General features: G+C 47.8%; 1 protein-coding gene across 11 annotated transcripts in view; it reads left to right on the forward strand.

The window, feature by feature from the left end:
- cfap61 (cilia and flagella associated protein 61) overlaps window positions 1-19,555 on the forward strand; it is a 383,529-nt gene that overhangs the window by 215,280 nt on the left and 148,694 nt on the right. For 8 of the 11 annotated variants that reach the window (XM_085981775.1, XM_085981777.1, XM_085981776.1 and 5 more), the window contains 2 exons: window positions 11,047-11,109; window positions 11,751-11,925. In XM_085981775.1, the coding sequence (XP_085837901.1) occupies window positions 11,047-11,109; window positions 11,751-11,925 (238 nt within the window). The remainder of the gene's footprint in view (window positions 1-11,046; window positions 11,110-11,750; window positions 11,926-19,555) is intronic. The other 3 variants (XM_085981778.1, XM_085981780.1, XM_085981779.1) reach the window with 1 other exon arrangement.

Raw genomic sequence — 19,555 nt, forward strand, 5'->3', positions numbered from 1 at the left:
TCCCTCATTAAGGGAGACATTGCTAAGGCCACAATGCACGCGGTGGATGAGTCTATCCCTTTCCAAGTGGAGAGCGATGCATCCGACTTCGCCCTAGCCGCAACCCTCAACCAGGAGGGGAGACCGGTGGCCTTCTTCTCAAGGACCCTCCAGGGCCCTGAGATCCGACACTCTTCGGTCGAGAAGGAGGCCCAGGCGATCGTGGAGGCTGTACGACGCTGGAGGCATTACCTGGCAGGCAAACGATTTACCCTCCTCACCGACCAGCGTTCGGTCGCTTTTATGTTTAATAACAAGCTGAGGGGCAAAATCAAGAACGACAAGATCTTGAGGTGGAGAATCGAGCTCTCCACCTATGATTATGATATCTTGTACCGGCCTGGTAAACTGAACGAACCCCCAGATGCTCTATCACGAAGTACATGCGCCAACGTGCAATCTGATAGACTGCAGACCCTCCACAACGACCTCTGCCACCCTGGGGTCACCAGACTTTACCACTTCATTAAGGCCCGCAACCTGCCATACTCCATCGAGGAGGTCAGGACCATGACCAGGAACTGCCAAAACTGTGCCGAATGCAAACCGCATTTCTTTAGGCCGGACAGAGCAAGCCTGATCAAGGCCACCCGCCCCTTCGAGCGCTTGAGCATCGATTTTAAGGGGCCCCTCCCGTCCTCTGACCGTAATGTGTACTTCCTCAACATCATTGATGAGTACTCCCGTTTCCCCTTTGCCTTCCCCTGCCCAGACATGACCAGCACCACGGTCATCAAATGCCTGAACGACCTCTTCGCCTTGTTCGGGTTCCCGAACTATATACATAGCGACCGGGGCTCCTCCTTCATGAGCGAGGAACTTCGCCAGTTCCTATTAGCGAGAGGTATCGCTGCAAGCAGGACCACCAGCTACAACCCCCGAGGGAACGGCCAGGTGGAAAGAGAGAACGCGACTGTCTGGAAGGCCGTTCTCTTAGCCTTAAAGTTTAAGGGCCTCCCAACCTCTCGCTGGCAGGAAGTCCTCCCGGCAGCGCTGCATTCCATCCGGTCACTGCTTTGCACTGCCATTAACGCCACCCCCCATGAACGAATGTTTGTTTTCCCCAGGAAATCGGCTACGGGAACCACGCTGCCAACTTGGCTGACTTCTCCGGGGCCCGTCTTACTGCGAAAGCATGTGAGGGCCCATAAAACGGACCCCCTGGTCGAGAGGGTGGTCCTCCTGCACGCCAACCCCCAGTACGCCTACGTGGCATACCCAGACGGGCGGGAGGACACAGTCTCCTTACGAGACCTTGCACCCTCGGGCACCCCTGAGACACCACCGTTACCCCCCACCACCCCCCCAAATCCAGCCCAGGTAGACGGCATGCCGGAACCCCACGAGCCTTCGTCAACCACGCAGACACCAGCATTAACACCGGAGACTGCAACACCGCCGCCGCTGCTGCGCCGATCAGAAAGACTTACGAGGCCTCCGGACAGACTGACATACCCGAACTGGTAGTACACTTCACCCCGCCGGACTCAAATCTAAACAAGGGGTGAATGTGATAAACCACTTTTATCGTTCACTACCGTTACACTATGGTTATCACTGTTATATCGTTACACTATGGTTATCACTGTTTACACTGTTGTATCACTACACGAGTTCGCCTCTTGCCACGCTGTTATACCTGGGCTGACCACTGCTGACTCCGCCCATAGCTCCGCCTACTTGCCCAGGTATAAAGGTGGTCGACTGGCTGGTATTCCTCCTTGTTGGATCCGATCACCCACGAGGGTGGGTTCTGTTATTTAGCCAATAAAAACCTATAGTTACTTTCTTAACTCGTCGCTTTTCATTGGATGAATTGATAGGTATATCAAACCCTTTTTAGAACAATGTAGGAGGCCAAGGACCGAGAAGTGGGAGTGGAATGGAGAATTAAAGTGGCAAGCGACCGGGGGCTCAGGGTTTCACTTGTGGACAGAAAGGAGGTGTTCAGCAAAGTGATCACCCAATCTGCGTTTGGTCTCCCCAGTGTAGAGGAGACCACATTGTGAGCAGCAAATTCAGTATACCAGGTTGGAAGAAGGACAATAAATTGCTGTCTCACCCAGAATGAGTGTTTGTGGCCTTGGACGGGGGTATGGGAGGAGGCGAAAGGGCAGGTTTTGCATCACCTGCACTTGCATGGGAAGGTGCTGGGACCTGTTCCTTTGACCTTGTTTCCACTAAACTGCTGACCACCCAACTTCCCTTCCTGGCCCCTATACTAGCTGACATTATAAATGGTTCCCTCATCTTAGATTTCTGTTTCCTCTTCTCAGATACTGTTCCCTCTTCCTTCCAAAACTGCTATCAGCATCCTCTCATCAAAATAACCTACCCTCGGTCACTCTGTCACTGCAAAGTACAACCAGATTTACAACCTCCATTTCCCCTCCAATGTTCTTAAACTTGTTCTCGTCTCCCACATCCAAGCTCATCTTTCCCTCAACTCCATGTTTGAATTTCACCAATCAAATTTCCATCTCTGCCGCACCACTGAAACCAAAATCACAAATGACATCGTCAGTGGTTGTGACATAAGAACATAAGAAATAGGAGCAGGAGTAGGCCAATCGGCCCCTCGAGCCTGCTCCGCCATTCAATAAGATCATGGCTGATCTGATCCTAACTGCCAATCCACTATCACAGAACCATCTCCTGAATCTAACAGAATTAGACACATGAAATAGGAGCAGGATCAGGCTACACAGCCCCTGGGCCCGCTCCGCTACCCACAGGGCCATGACCGCTCCGAACCTAGACTCATGTCCAAATTCCTGCCCGCTCCCCGTAACCCTTAATTCCCTTTACTTATAGGAAACTGTCTATTTCTGTTTTAAATTTATGTAATGATGTAGCTTCTACAGCTTTTTGGGGCAGCATATTCCATGGACCTACCACCCTCTGAGTGAAGTAGTTCCTCCTCATCTCAGTTTTGAAAGAGCAGCCCCTTATTCTAAGACTATGCCCCCTAGTTCTAGTTTCACCCATCATCGGGAACATCTTCCCCGCATCCACCCGATCCAACCCCTTCACAATCTTATATGTTTCAATAAGATCGCCTCTCATTCTTCTGAACTCCAATGAGTAGAGTCCCAATCTACTCAACCTCTCCTCATATGTCCATCCCCTCATCCCCGGGATTAACTGAGTGAACCTTCTTTGTATTGACTCGAGAGCAAGTTTATCCTTTCTTAAGTATGGACACCAAAACTGTACGCAGTATTCCAGGTGCGGTCTCACCAATACCTTGTACAACTGAAGCAATACCTCCCTATTTTTATATTCTATCCCCCTAGCAATGAAAGCCAACATTCCATTGGCCTTCTTAATCACTTGCTGCACCTGCATACTAACCTTTTGAGTTTCGTGCACCAGGACCCCCAGATCCCTTTGTACTTCAGTACTTTCCAGTTTCTTGCCATTAAGATAATAACTTGCTCTACGATTTTTCCTGCCAAAGTGCATAACCTCACACTTTCCAATATTGTATTCCATCTGCCAAATCTCTGCCCACTAACTTAGCCTGTCTATGTCCCCTTGCAGGTTTTTTATGTCCTCCTCACTCACTACTTTCCCTCCCATCTTAGTATCATCTGCAAACTTTGATATGTTACACTCGGTCCCCTCCTCCAAATCGTTAATATAGATTGTAAAGAGTTGGGGACCCAGCACTGACCCCTGCGGAACACCACTAGTTACTGATTGCCAGTCTGAGAATGAACCATTTATCCCAACTCTCTGCCTTCTGTTAGATAGCCAATCCTCTATCCATGCCAGAATATTACCCCCAATCCCGTGATTTTTTATCTTAAGCAATAATCTTTTCTGTGGCACCTTGTCAAATGCCTTTTGGAAGTCTAAATACACTACGTCCACTGGTTCCCCTTTATCCACCCTATATGTTACTTCCTCAAAGAACTCCAGCAAATTTGTCAAACATGACTTCCCCTTCATAAAACCATGCTGACTTTGTCCTATTAAATTATGATTATGGAGTTTTGGAAAATTATTACCAATGCATCCACAATCCCTACCGCCACTTCCCTCAAGACCCTAGGATGTAAGCCATCAGGTCCAGGTGATTTATCCGCCTTGAGTCCCATTATTTTACCGAGTACCACTTCCTTATTTTACCGAGTACCACTTCCTTAGTGATTTTGATCATGTTTAGCTCCTCCCCCCCTTTAGCCCCCTGTTTGTCCAGTGTTGGGATATTCTTAGTGTCTTCTACTGGAAAGACTGATATAAAATATTCATTCAGTGTTTTTGCCATCTCCATATTTCCCACCATTAATTTCCCGGTCTCATCCTCTAAGGGACCAACATTTACTTTAGCCACCCTTTTTCTTTTTATATAACTATAAAAACTCTTACTATCTGTTTTTATATTTTTTGCTAATTTACTTTCATAATCTATCTTCCCTTTCTTAATCAATCTTTTTGTTATTTTTTGCTGTCTTTTAAAGTTTTCCCAATCCTCTATCCTCCCACTAGATCTGGCTGCCTTATATTCCCTTGTTTTTAGTCGAATACTATCCTTAATTTCTTTACTTAGCCACGGATGGCTGTCTTTTCTTTTACACCCTTTTCTTCTCAGTGGAATATATTTTTTTTGGAAGTTGTAAAATAAGGCGGCACGGTGGCATAGTGGTTAGCACTGTTGCCTCACAGCGCCAGGGACCCGGGTTCGAATCCGGCCTCGGGTGACTGTCTGTGTGGAGTTTGCACATTCTCCCCGTGTTTGTGTGGGTTTTCTCCGGGTGTTCCGGTTTCCTCCCACAGTCCAAAGATGTGCAGGTTAGGTTGATTGGCTATGATAAATTGACCCTTAGTGTTAGGGGGATTAAATACAGGGGGTTACAGGGATCGGGTGGGATATGTGTCGGTGCAGGCTCGATGGGCCGAAATGGCCTCTATCTGCACTGTGGGGTTTCTGTGATTCTGTGAACTCCTTAAATGTACACCACTGATCATGTATCGTCTTACCCTTTAATCTATTTTCCCAATCCACTTTACTCAATTCCGCTCTCATACCTGCATAGTCTCCTTTATTCAAGCTTAGCACGCTTGTTTGAGATCCAACCTTCTCACCCTCTAATCGAATATGGAATTCAACCATGTTATGGTCACTCATTCCAAGGGGATCCTTTACTAGGACATTTTTAATTAATCCTGTCTCGTTACACAGGACCAGATCTAAGGTTGCTTGCCCCCTGGTCGGTTCAGTTACATACTGCTCAAGAAACCCATCCCTAATACACTCAATGAACTCATCCTCAAGGCAGCCCTGCCCAATTTGATTTGTCCAATTAATATGATAGTTAAAATCCCCCATAATTATAGATGTTCCCTTATTACAAGCCTCAACTATTTCCTGATTGATACTCCGTCCAACAGAGTTGCCACTGTTCGGAGGCCTATAGACTACGCCCACTAGGGTTTTTTTCCCCTTATTATTCCTTACCTCCACCCAAACTGTTTCATTATCCTGATCTTTTGACCCAATATCATTTCTCTGTATTACAGTGATTCCTTCCTTTATTAACATAGCCACCCCACCTCCCCTTCCTTCCTGCCTGTCCTTCCTGATCGTTAAATAACCTGGTATGTTTAATTCCCAGGCATTGTCACCCTGCAGCCATGTTTCTGCAATGGCCACAAGATCATACCCATATGTAGTTATTTGTGCCATTAACTCGTCTATTTTGTTATGAATGCTACGTGCATTCAGATAGAGAACTTTCAAAGATGTTTTGTGACACTTAGTTCCTGCTTTTGCCCTTTTTATTACTTTACCTTTTACTCCATACCTTCTGCCCCTTCCTGACAAGCTCTGGTTTTTAATTTCCCCACTGCTACCTAAGTCTATGACCTTCTCTGTTGTCATTTTTATTATTTGCTCTCTAGGAACCTCCCACCCACTAGTTAGTTTAAAGCCCTCTCTACAGCCCTAGTTATATGATCCGCCAGGACTCTAGTCCCAGCACTGGCCAAGTGAAGCCCGTCCCAACGGAACAGCTCCCTCCTGCCCCAGTACTGGTGCCAGTGTCCCAGGAAGCAAAACCCATTTCTCCCACACCAGTCTTTGAGCCACGCATTTAACTCTCTAATTTTATTTGTCCTCGCCAAATTCGCTCGTGGCTCAGGTAATAATCCAGAGATTATTACCCTTGTGGTTCTGCTTTTTAATTTGGCCCCTAGCTGCTCAAACTCCCTCAGCAGAACCTCCTTCCTTGTCCTATCTATGTCGTTGGTACCAACATGGACCACGACAACTGGATCCTCCCCCTCCCACTCCAAGTTTCTCTACAGTCCAGAGGAGATGTCCTTAACCCTGGCACCGGGCAGGCAACACAGCCTTCGGGACTCTCGCTCTCGGCTGCAAAGAACTCTATCTATCCCCCTAACGATACTACCCCCTACCACTACAACATTTCTTTTAACTCCCCCCACTTGAGTGGCCCCCCGCTCCACGGTGCTGTGGCCAGGTTGCTCATCCTCCCCGCAGTCCCTGTTCCCATCCTCACAGGGAGTAAGAGCCTCGAACCTGTTGGACAAGTGCAAGGGCTGCGGCTCCTCCAACACTACCTCCTGGATCCCCGTACCTGCCTCACTTCTAGTCACACCATCCTGACCCTGGCCACGGACTACATCTGAATTAATTAATCTAATTGGTGTGAATACCTCGTGATACACAGAGTCCAGGTAACTCTCCCCCTCCCTGATGTGTCTCAGTGTTTGAAGCTCGGACTCCAGCTCTTCAACACGGAGCCGGAATTCCTCGAGCAGCCAACACTTACTGCAAATGTGATCACCGTGAGCATCAATGGTGTCCACCAGCTCCCACATATTGCAGCAGCAACACATCACCTGATCTCCCATTCTATGTAATTAATTAAATTTATTAATATTATTCTTAAATACCCTCTGCCCCGATTCTAGATGGTGAATATCACACCTTAGAAACTATAATCCAAAGAGATTTAAGCTTAAGAAGGGAGAAATACTTACCAACCAATCACTTACCCGCTTTCTGGTGACGTCACACTTGGATTACTTTTTACCTCTCTCCTTCCCTCCGAGTTCCCAGACTGGAGACTGGTAAACCTTACCTGGTCTCTGGGACTTTTATAGCCCCGCTCTGCCGCTCGAGATTCCCGCCGACGCACTGAGGCCTTACCTGGTCTCTGGGGCCTTTTATAGCCCCGCTCTGCCGCTCGAGATTCCCGCTGACGCACTGAGGCCTCACCTGGTCTCTGGGTTCATTATCCCTTCTTGTCCTTCTCGACCACTAAACAGTCTTTGATATGGTCGACCAGATCATCCTCCTCCAATGCCTTTCTAGCTTAGCGGGATTGCTCTCGCTTAGTTCCGCTTGTAGCCACCATCTCCAGAAATGGCTTCTCTTCCTTGCCCCCACTGGGTACCTCCAGAGTCCCATAACATTCTATCACTGCCCCACTCCTCTTGGTTCCCCTTGGTGTTATCATTGCTCAGCTACCACATGTATTGCTTATGACATCCAGTTCTACTTCCTATTACCTCTCTTGACCTTTCCACTACTTCTGCTGTCAGACTGCATGTCCCATATCCAGTCGTGGATGTGCAGCAGTTTCCTCCAGTTAAGCATCGGAAAGTTAGAAACCATCGTCTTAGGCCCCTGCCACAAACTTGGTATGCTTGCTGCTGATTCCATTCCCCTCCTAACCAGTTTGTTTAATGCACGGCTAAACTTCTGACCTCATATCCTCTCCATCACAAAGACTGCCTACTTCCACCTCTGTAACATCACCTGCGTCAGTCCATCTGCCACTGAAACCCTCATCCATGCTTTTGTTACCTCGATACTCAACTGTTCCAATGCTCTCCTGGCCGATGACCATTTCTCTGCCCCCCACCCCACAAATTTCAGCTCATCCAAAACTCTGCTGCCCCTATCCTAATCTGCAGAAAGTCCTATTCACCTATCATCCCTATCCTTGCTGACCTACACCAGCTCCTGGTGTCCCAAACACCTCCAATTTAAATTCTTATCCTTGTATTTAAATCCTTTCATCGCCTCACCCCTCCGTATCTCTGTAACCTCCTCCAGCTCTACACCACCAATGTTCCCTGTAAGCAGCTTTCTGATTACACCTTTGTGAAGTGCCTTGGGATGTTGCGTGTCCATCACCCCTGTGTTCGCAGACCTACACCAGCTCCTGGTCTATCACACCTCCCAATTTAAAATTCTCGTCCCCATGTTCAAACCCCTTCATGGCATTGCTCCTCCCTTTCTGTACCCTTCTCCAGCTGTACAACTCTCCAAAAACTCTGCGTTCTTCCAACACTGGTCTCTTATGCATCGTCCACTCCCTTTGCCGCACAATTGGCAGCCGTGCCTTCAGCTGTCTAGACCCTAATCTCTGGAATGCCTTCCCTAAACCTCTCCACCTCGCGACCACTCTCTCCTCCTTAAAACCTACCTCTTTGTTTATCCCTCCTAATTTCTCATTCTTTGGCTCGGTGTCCATTTTTGTCTGATTATGCTTCTGTAAAATATATTAACACTTTTTCCTATTTTATAGGCGCTATATTCATGCAAGTTGTTGTTGGGACATCAATAGATTAAGTGAGTGGCCAAAGCTGTGGCAGATGGAATTCAGTGAGGGAAGTGTGAGGTCATCCACTAAGAAAGATAGATCAGAGTATTTTCTAAATGGTTAAAAGTTAGGAACTGCGGAGAGATTGAGAGGTCCATGTACAGAAATCACTAAAAACTAGTGGACAGGTACAAAAAACAATGTAAAAGTCTAATGGAATGTTATCTTTTATCTCAAGGGAGCTGGAATACAAACGGGGGGAAGTTATGCTGCAGTTGCATAAAGCTCTGGTTAGACTGCATCTGGAGTACTGCGTCCAGTTCTAGGCACCGCATCTCAAAGTATCTATTTGCCTCGGAGGGGGTGCAGCGCAGATTCACCAGAATGATACTGGGGCTGAAAGGGTTAAATTATGAGAACAGATTGCATAAACTCGGCTTGTATTCCCTTGAGTATAGAAGATTAATAGGTGATCTAATTGAGGTGTTTAAGATGATTAAAGGATTTGATAGGCGAGATAGAGAGAGACCTTTTCCTCTGGTGGGAGAGTCCAGAACAAGGGGGCATAACCTTAAAGTTAGAGCCAGGCATGTTGAGGAGAAATTTCAAGAAGCACTTCTTAACAAAATGGGTGGTGGAACTCTGGAACTCTCTCTCCCAAAAGGCTGTTGAGGCTAGGTCAATTGAAAATTTCAAAACAGAGATTGATAGATTTTTGTTAGTCTAGGGTATTAATGAATATGGAGTCGAGGTGGGTAAATGGAGCTGAGATACAGATCAACCTGATCTAATTAAATGGTGGAGCAGGTTTGAGGAGCTGAATGGCTTACACCTGTTCTATGCAAATGGTTGTTATGTTGAATGTGGGGAATTGCCGCATATTAATGTATCCAGAGATTAGGAAAGAAAAACTTTGAAAAATGACAGCGAATAGGTTCAGATGAAAACGAAGACCGTCAAAGTAGTATTGTGATCTGAACCTTTTGACAAGATAATTATCATTATAATCACACACATCCATATTTCAATTAATTCTTATATATAGAATATGTAGAACAGTGTTATTTTCATAATGAAAAAATTAGCAGTGTTATTTATAATGATGAAAATTAAGTCTGATCTGTTTGCTATTGACTGCAGAATGCAAGAAGATATTTGTACAAATTTTGTGTTTTAGAGTTTTCTCATTTTATGCAGTGTAGCAAGGGGACTTTGTATTATAATTCAATTTTAAAATCATAGAATCTTGCATCACAGAAGGGGGCCATTCAGCCCTCGTGCCTGGCCAGCTCTTTGAAAGAGCTGTCCAATTTAGTCCCACACCCCAGCATTCTCCCCAAAACTCTGCAAATTAGTTCTCTTCAAATACCTTTTCAATTGCCTTTTGAACGTTCCTATGGAATCTGCTTCCACTACCCTTTCAGGTAGTACGTTCCAGATCACAACAACCCTCTGTGAAATAATTTCTTCTCATTTCCCCACTAGTTTTTTTGCCAATTATTTTAAATCTATGGCCTCTGGTTAGCTACCCTACTTGCCAGAGGAAATGGATTCTCCCTACTTGCTCTATCAAAACCCCTCATAATTTTGAATACAGGTAGACCATCCTTTATCCGAAAACCTCGGGACCAGCCGAGTTTCGGATAAAGGAGAATTTTGGATTTCGGAAGGTGGGTCGGTGGGGGTCCGCGGGGGGTCGGCGGGGGGTCGTGCGCACGACTTACGCTAACGCTCAGCGTAAGTCAGTCGGGGTCGGCAGGGGTCGGGGCCGGCGGGGTACGCGGGGGGGGTTGGCGGTTGTCGGGGCTGGCGGGGTCTGCGGGGGGGGTCGGCGGTTGTCGGGGCTGGCGGGGTCGGCGGTTGTCGGGGCTGGCGGGGTCGGCGGTTGTCGGGGCTGGCGGGGGGGTCGGCGGGGGGTCGTGCGCACGACTTACCCTTTATCCGAACTTCCGCAACCGGAACCCTCTAAAAACCGACGGTTTTTTCGTTCAGCGTAAGTCGTACGCACGACTTACGCTGAACGAAAAAACCTTCGGTTTTTAGAGGGTTTCGGTTTTCGGAAGTCCGGATAAAGGGTAGTCTACCTGTACCTCCATTAAGTCTCCCCTTAACCTTCTCTGCTCCAAGGAGAACAATCCCAGCTTCTCCAGTCTCACAACATAACTGAAGTCCCTCATCCCTGGTATCATCCTAGTAAACCTCCTCTGTAACCTCCAAGGCCTACCTAAAAGTGTGGTGCCAGAATTGTACACAATACTCCAACTGAGACCTAACCAATGATTTGTAAAAGTTTAGCATGACTTCCTTGTTTTTGTATGATCTAATAAACTTTATTAAATGTATATTGTAAAATGGTGAATTATTTCAAAACTGCACATAAAGTGTTCAATATAATGTGATGCAGTATTTCTTTATTGTGATGCAGGAAGAGGTGGTTACATGCTTACAGCAGGCACTTAGGCTGGAGCAGAGATGTGCTTTGACTGTGGTAGGTGCTAGATGCCACTCTCGGAGGTTACCTAAATCCTGTTATTTTGGAGTGATTTTCCAGCCCAAACAATGTACTTTGTGTTTTACAGTCTTTCTGGGTGAATGCTGAATGTAGTCTCTGATGACCATGTCATTGAAAGCTTATATTTGCAACATTATCATTACAAGATTACAGTAATTTATTCTACAGCAAATTACTGAGATGTAACACCATTCTAAACATTTACAGCACAGCCAGTGGCACTTGCTTATATGTTTATATATTTTTTGATTACTTCTTTGTGAAGTGCCTTGGGACATTACTCTACACTAAAGGTGCTATATAAATGCATGTTATTGCTCATCTATTACCCCTGTGCTCACTGACCAAAATTGGCTCCCAGTCCATCAACGTCTCCAATTTAAAATTTTCATCCTTAAGTTCAAATCCCTTTGTGGCCAGCAACAACAGTAGTGCAGGGAGAAACCACCTGTTGAGACAAGCCTTCAAGCTGCAAGAGGCACTAGCACTGCCATTTCAAATTATAGTGGTGCTGCAGGAATTTTCATTGTTTCAGGACTTTCAACAAATGAAAAGTAATAGTTGAATTTTATTTGGGATTATTAAGGTTGATTAAAGCCATATTTTCCATTGTACAGGTTCCTTGTCCCACAGGAGTCGATATAAAAGAGTTGCTGACTAACAAGGATGTGAGTGTTGACCCTGACAAGCAATTTACAGAAAGAATACCCTCCAACCTTTTCATCCTGAATAATCATGACGAATGTGAAAATGCACTGCATTGGCTCAAAAGGCGTTCAGTAAATACTAAAGGTACGGCTTTAACATTACCACAAGTATTTTTAGGAATATTAGTAGATTTCCTGTGGCATGTAAATGTGTTTACGCTGTTTGCCGCCCAAAGCCGGTGGTAATGACGTCAGAGCGGCGGCTGGGAGCAGGAAATTGGGCGGGAGCGAGAAATTAGGCGGGAAACGGACAACGCTGAAGACCTAAGGGAATGGTCACTGACATAAAGTTAGTACTGAGAGGTGGGTCTCCAAAGAGCTGCCGTTGATGGGACGGAGAGAGGGAAGCCCAGGACTGGGGAGGCCCAAGGTTTCCTTGCAAGGTCTGGTGGTGCACTCCTGCTCCTGGCACATAAGAAATCCTCAAAAAAATGAAAAAAATACTTACCTTGGCTTCTTCTGGCCACTTTGCTGCCTCCCTCGATTTCAAATAAAAATCACGTTACATCGGGTCACATAAACTTCAGCATATTAAGTAGGCCCTCCCGTGTCTGATATGTACCTGATTAAACTGGAAGTGGGCCGGTACACGTCAAGAACGCGGCGCAAAACCCTGAACCACCATTTTAACTACCCGCCCACCTTGTTCAAGCTGGACATGGCTAAGTTAACATATCTGGTATCTGTCCTTCTCTATTATCATCCTCCATTAAACAGTGTAACTCAGCTGCTCCAACAGGCTTTCTCTTTCTCTCTCTTTGGCCGGAATTTTCTGGGGTCCGTGGAGGCGGGTCGGGTGGGAAATTTGAAAAAAGTCAGAGCGGGTCAAGAACCTGCCCTCACACACCTTTTCCCTCGGGCGTGTTTGCCGATGCAGCAGCGACCTGACCAGCAGAGGCAGACGACCTAATTGAAATCATTATAAGCTATTTGTTAGACACTCAAGAGCCTTTCTCCCCCTGCATTTCAAATTTCCCCACATTCTGGATTCCCTGCATCACTGGATTCACGCAGCTCGGGAACCACGTCTGTCAACCTGAAGCGGGAGTTAAGTGGCCATTGCTCCAGCTGATTACTTGACAGCATCAAATGTACTATAAAAGCTCTGACCTCACAGCTGATCACTTTCCTCAGGCAGCAGCTGTTGCTGACTACTTTCTGCAGGCTGCAAGTGCAAACGAGACTCCAGGATGGTGTGTTGCCTCCCTGGTGCAAGGGTCAAGGATGTCTCAGAGCAGCTGCAGAACATTTTGGAAGGGGAGGGTGAATAGCCAGTTGTCGTGGTGCATATAGGTACCAACGATATAGGTAAAAAACAGAATGAGGTCCTAAAAGCTGAATATAGGGAGTTAGGAGGTAAATTAAAAAATAGGACCTCAAAGGTAGTAATCTCAGGATTGCTACCAGTGCCATGTGCTAGTCAGAGTAGAAATAGAAGGATATTTCAGATGAAGACGTGGCTAAAGGAATGGTGCAAGGGGGAGGGATTCAAATTCCTGGGACATTGGAACCGGTTCTGGGGGAGGTGGGACCAGTACAAACCGGACGGTTTGCACCTGGGCAGGGCTGGGACCGATGTGTTTGCTCTGGGGGAGGGTTAAAACTAAAATGGCAGGGGGTTGGGAACCTGAGCAGGGAGACAGAGGAAAGGGAAACAAGGATAAAAGCAAAAGATAGGAAGAACAACAAAAGTGGCAGTCAGAGAAATCAAGGGTTTAAATCAAACATGGCCACAGTAAATAATAATTCTAAAAGGTCTAAGAGCGTTAAAAAAACAAGCCTGAAGGCTTTGTGTCTTAATGTGAGGAGCATTCGTAATAAGGTGGATGAATTAGCTGCGCAAATAGAGGTAAACGAATATGATATGATTGGGATTACGGAAACATGGCTCCAGGGTGGCCAAGGCTGGGAACTCAACATCCAGGGGTACTCAATATTCAGGAAAGATAGGCAAAAAGGAAAAGGAGGTGGGGTAGCATTGCTGGTTAAAGAAGGGATTAACACAATTGTAAGGAAGGATATTAGCTCTGATGATGTGGAATCTGTATGAGTAGAGCTGAGAAATACCAAGGGGCAGAAAAAGTTAGTGGGAGTGGTATATAGACCTCCAAACAGTAATGCAGAGTTTGGGGATGGCATTAAAAGGGAAATTAGAGAAGCGTGCAATAAGGGCACAGCAGTTATCATGGGTGACTTTAATCTACATATAGATTAGGCTAACCAAATTAGTAACAATACTGTGGAGGAGGAATTCCTTTAGTGTATACGGGATGGTTTCCTGGACCAATATGTCGAGGAACCAACTAGAGATCAGGCCATCTTAGACTGGGTATTATGTAATGAGAAAGGATTAATTAACAATCTTGCTGTGCGAGGCCCCTTGGGTCGGAGCGATCATAATATGATCGAATTCTTCATTAAGATGGAGAGTGAAGTAGTTGACTCCGAGACTAGGATCCTGAATTTAAATAAAGGAAACTACGAAGGTATGAGGTGCGAGTTGGGTAGGATTGATTGGGGAATGTCACTCAAAGGGTTGATGGTGGATTGGCAATGGCAAACATTCAAAGATCGCATGGTTGAACTACAGAATTTGTTCATCCCAGTTTGGCATAAAAATAAAACAAAAAAGGTGACTCACTCGTGGCTAACAAGGGAAATTAGGGATAGCATAAGATCCAGGGAGAGGACATATAAATTGGCCAGAAAAAGCAATAATCCTGAGGATTGGGAGCAGTTTAGGATTCAACAAAGGAGGACAAAGGGATTAATTAAGAGGGGGAAAATAGAGTATGAGAGTAAGCTTTCAGGGAACATAAAAACTGACTGGAAAAGCTTTTATAGATATATGAAGAGAAAAAGATTGGTGAAGTCAAGCGTAGGTCCCTTGCAGTCAGAATCAGGGGAATTTATAATGGGGAACAAAGAAATGGCAGACCAATTAAATACATACTTTGGTTCTGTCTTCACAAAGGAGGACACAAATAACCTCCCAGAGATGTCGGGGAACATAGGGTCTAATGAAAGGGAGGAACTGAAAGAAATCAGTATTTGTAGGGAAATGGTGTTAGAGAAATTGATGGGATTGAAGGCCGATAAATCCCCAAGGCCTGATAATCTACATCCTAGGGTACTTAAGGAAGTGGCCCTAGAAATAGTAGATGCATTGCTGGTCACCTTCCAAAATTCGATAGACTCTGGAACAGTACCCATGGATTGGAGGGTAGCTAATGTTACCCTGACAACGGTAGTGGGGAAAATGCTAGAGCCCATTATAAAAGACTAGCTGGAGTACCCGGCGTTGCCGAGGGAACTGAAGAACCCTCTGCCATGCTTATAAAACTGTTTATAAAACTGTTGGGATTGAAGAACTCTTGCTTCAATCATTTTTTGTTAATGGGGATCGCCAGTAGCCATATACTCCAGGTTTTACAGTTTACCTTCTATGTGAATTTGGAGGTAGCAAGCAGAATTATAATTTTGCAATGTTATCATTGACATTAATGAGAGAGAGAGAGAGGGGGGAAGGAGAGAGAGAAAGAGGGAAGGAGAGAGAGAGAGAGAAGGAGAGAGGGAAGGGGAGGGAGAGAGAGAGGAAAAGAGAAAGAGAGAGAGAGAAAGAGAGAGGGAAGGAGAGAGGGGGAAGGAGAGAGGGGGAAGGAGAGAGAGAGAGGGGGAAGGAGAGAGAGAGAGGGGGGGAAGGAGAGCGAGAGAGAGGGGGAAGGAGAGAGAGGGGGAAGGAGAGAGAGGGGGAAGGAGAGAGAGAGGGAAGGAGAGAGAGAGAGGGAAGGAGAGAGAGAGGGAGGGGGAAGGAGAGAGAGGGAGGGGGAAGGAGAGAGAGGGAGGGGGAAGGAGAGAGAGAGAGGGAGGGGGAGGAGAGAGAGAGTGGGGGGAGGAGAGAGAGAGTGGGGGAAGGAGAGCGAGAGGGAAGGAGAGAGCGAGAGGGAAGGAGAGAGAGAGAGGGGGAAGGAGAGAGAGAGAGAGAGGGGGAACGAGGGAGAGAGGGAGAGAGAGAGGGGAAAGGAGAGAGAGAGAGAGGGGGAAGGAGAGAGAGAGAGGGGGGGAAGGAGAGAGAGAGAGAGAGGGGGGGAAGGAGAGAGAGAGAGAGGGGAAAGAGAGAGAGAGAGGGGGAAGGAGAGAGAGAGAAGGAGAGAGTGAGGGAAGGAGAGAGAGAAGAGAGGAAGACACCCCGGGGAAGGGGTTGGACTCAGAGCCTGGCCGCGGTGACCCGGAGCCCCCGTGCGCGGCCTAGCGCCTCAGGCCCGGCCCGACTCACCTCAGCTCAGCTCCGGCCCGCCGCCGCTCCCCTGCTCGCTGTCTCTCTGTCTCTGTATCTCTTTTCCCGGTCCCGCACTCACGGCAGGCTGGGAGAGAGAGAGAGGGGGGGAAGGAGAGAGAGAGAGAGAGGGAAGGAGGGAAGGAGAGAGAGAGAGGGAAGGAGGGAAGGAGAGAGAGAGAGGGAAGGAGAGAAGGAGAGAGAGAGAGGGAAGGAGAGAAGGAGAGAGAGAGAGGGAAGGAGAGAAGGAGAGAGAGAGAGGGAAGGAGAGAGAGAGAGAGAGAGAGCGAGGGAAGGAGAGAGAGAGAGGGGGGAAGGAGAGAGAGGGGGGAAGGAGAGAGAGAGAGAGGGGGGAAGAGAGAGAGAGAGGGGAAGGAGAGAGAGAGAGGGGGGAAGGAGAGAGAGAGAGAGGGAAGAAGAGAGAGAGAGTGAAGGAGAGAGAGAGAGAGGGGGAAGGCGAGAGAGAGAGAGAGAGAGAAAGGGAAGGAAAGATTGAGGGAAGGAGATAGAGAAGAGAGGAAGACACCCCGGGGAAGGGGCTGGACTCAGAGCCCGCCGAGGAATTGGTGGAGAAGTCCTCCACACTGAAGCAGGTGGTTTGAACCAGTTTGTCGTTCCATCAGCCTATATGCATAGAAATCCATGGCAGATACCTTGCCGCCGCTCCCCCGCTCGCTGTCTCTCTGTCTCTGTCTCTGTATCTCTTTTCCCGGTCCCGCACTCATGGCAGGCCGGGAGAGAGAGAAAGAGAGAGAGAGAGGGGGGAAGGAGAGAGAGAGAGAGGGGGGGAAGGAGAGAGAGAGAGAGGGGGGAAGGAGAGAGAGAGAGAGAGAGGGGAAGGAGAGAGAGAGAGAGAGAGGGGAAGGAGAGAGAGAGAGGGGGGAAGGAGAGAGAGAGAGGGGGGAAGGAGAGAGAGAGAGAAGGAGAGAGAGAGAGAGGGAAGGAGAGAGAGAGGGAAGGAGAGGGGGGAGGAGAGAGAGAGAGGGGGAAGGAGAGAGAGAGAGAGAGAGAGGGGGAAGGAGAGAGAGAGAGAGAGGGGGGAAGGAGAGAGAGAGAGAGGGGGAAGGAGAGAGAGAGGGGGGGAAGGAGAGAGAGAGGGGGAAGGAGAGAGAGAGAGGGGGGGAAGGAGAGAGAGAGAGGGGGGGAAGGAGAGAGAGAGAGAGGGGGAAGGAGAGAGAGGGGGAAGGAGAGAGAGAGAGAGAGAGAGGGGGAAGGAGAGAGAGAGTGAAGGAGGGAGAGAGAGAGAGAGAAGGAAGAAGAGAGTGAGGGAAGGAGATAGAGAAGCGAGGAAGACACCCCGGGGAAGGGGTTGGACTCAGAGCCCACCGAGGAATTGGTGGAGAAGTCCTCCACAATGAAGCAGGTGGTTTGAACCAGTTTGTCGTTCCATCAGCCTGTATGCATAGAATTCCATGGCAGAAACCATCTTTTGTCTTTGGGCTGTAGGTGGCACACCAGTTTTGGGGTCAACATGTGGGATCTTATTATAGGCATCGTATCCATCTTCCCCATGGCAAAACAAAAGCGGGTATTGCATAGGATCATATGACCTGTGAAGCTCAGAAATTCTTTTGAGTGGACCACCTCTCATATGCAAGACAATGTCCCGTTGTTCAAATTCTTGGCCCACAATGACAATGGCTACTTCATTGGTGGTAGGAGCATTGAAGCATCGCTCATGTTCACCTGCAGGAGTCTTGTCAGCTTTGATGACAACTTTGAGGTCTTCATTTGTTGTTTTTTCGATGGCTGTTTTGAAACTCTTTGGCCTAGAAATTCAGTAAGGCCCCACCAGCTCGCTTGCGCCCAAAAGTTAGCGCTGTGCGCGGAGCCAGTTGCGACCGTCAGAAATTCAGTTTTTGTGCCCCAAGTCGGAACCGGGCGCTATTCCAGGGTGTGCCCGCCCCCGCTTGGGGCGCTGAAACTGAATTTCAGCGCTGTAGGGGGAGGTGCCTGCAACGGGGAGATCGCCGCTTGATAGTGCCGGCAAATGAGCCCGGCACCACGGAGAAGTGCCGGGCTCGTGGAAAGCAGCCGGCAATGCCGCGGGGGGGGGTGGAGGAGGCCGGGGAAGGAGGTGCGGGCAGGCGGCCGCCGAAAAAGCGGCCGGCCGCACCTCCGCCTTAACTAGCACCACTAAGGCTGCAGGACGGCCACGGTTGCAGAACGTTGTTTGCGGCCGCTGCGGAAGAGGCGGCCGCAACTAAATATGGGGGTCGGGCCGGTATCAGGGCGGAACCGGGGCACTGCGCACACCGATGACGTCATCGGTGCCGGCGCAGCGCTACCGGCTACCGCCGCCATTACCGCTGCGCTGAATATCAGCGCAAACTCCTCTATTGGCGCAGAAGCCCTCTTTGGGCGGTAACTGGGCGCAAAGCTGGCGGGGCCTTACTGAATTTCTAGCCCTTTATATTTGGGTTTTGCTGATGAAGCATCTCCTGTAACCCAAGCAAAGTTTGAAGCTTGATTTGGTGTTGTTGTACGGGGTGAACAGCAGCTTCCCTGCGGCGATTGGCTTGCTCCTCGTCATCACCCAAGAAGTAGTTTTGGAGAAACTGAGGTCTTTCGTTTGGTAGAGGAAGTAGGGAGCCAGCTGTATGGTACACCTGTCCGTGAACTTTAAAAGTTGGACAAAATCCTGATTCATGCACTCTGTTTGCACCAAAAGAGGTAATTGCGAAACAGTTTTTGTACTTCCTGATATGAGTGAGTAATTGCCTTGAAGCTGGAGTTCTGCCCAACAGAAGTGAGTGTAGGGGTTCAGGTGGAGCTGGTAGTGGTGGAAGTTTCACCTTTCCTCCATTGCAGCATATCCCATCAATTTCCCTTTCCCACTTCAGAGCGCCACAGTGAGGGCAAATGATGGTCATCCTGCCAATGATGACTGTGGGGTCTGCTTCATAATTGATAGTGGGTTCATAGGAGAAGGCTGCTCTGTGCCAATGATTCCCAATGTCAACTCTGGCAATGGCCATTGTTATGTATTGTGTGTTCTCCTCCCACCTGTGGTGGCACTGTCACAGCAGATAAATGGTTGGGTGTTCTCTTGGTTAAGTTTAGCTCTCTTTGTTCGGAACTCTCCAGAACTTCCCTTTCCCTTCGAATAAAGCACTTCGTGTTTGAATCTCTGAGTTCTGAGTTCTAATTGTGTCTAGGTAAAAAAGTACCGACACAACAAAGTGGCGACGAGGAGCGGATGAATCTGCGTACGTTACGGGTGCAGTGAGTAAACAGAAATTTAAATTTGAAACGTGAGATGGCTACTATATTAGGAAACATCGGTGATTTTGATGAAAATGTGGAGCAATGGAGCGCTTATACGGAACGTTTTGACTATTTTGTCTTGGCGAATGCAGTGGCAAACGAAAAGGTCGTGCCTACCTTTTTGAGTGTAATGGGGCCGAAGACATTCAATTTACTTCGCAGCCTTGTGCAG

This window comes from Somniosus microcephalus, chromosome 3, assembly GCF_052327205.1.
Source record: "Somniosus microcephalus isolate GS21.2 chromosome 3, FLI_Smic_1.0, whole genome shotgun sequence".
Lineage (NCBI taxonomy): Eukaryota > Metazoa > Chordata > Chondrichthyes > Squaliformes > Somniosidae > Somniosus > Somniosus microcephalus.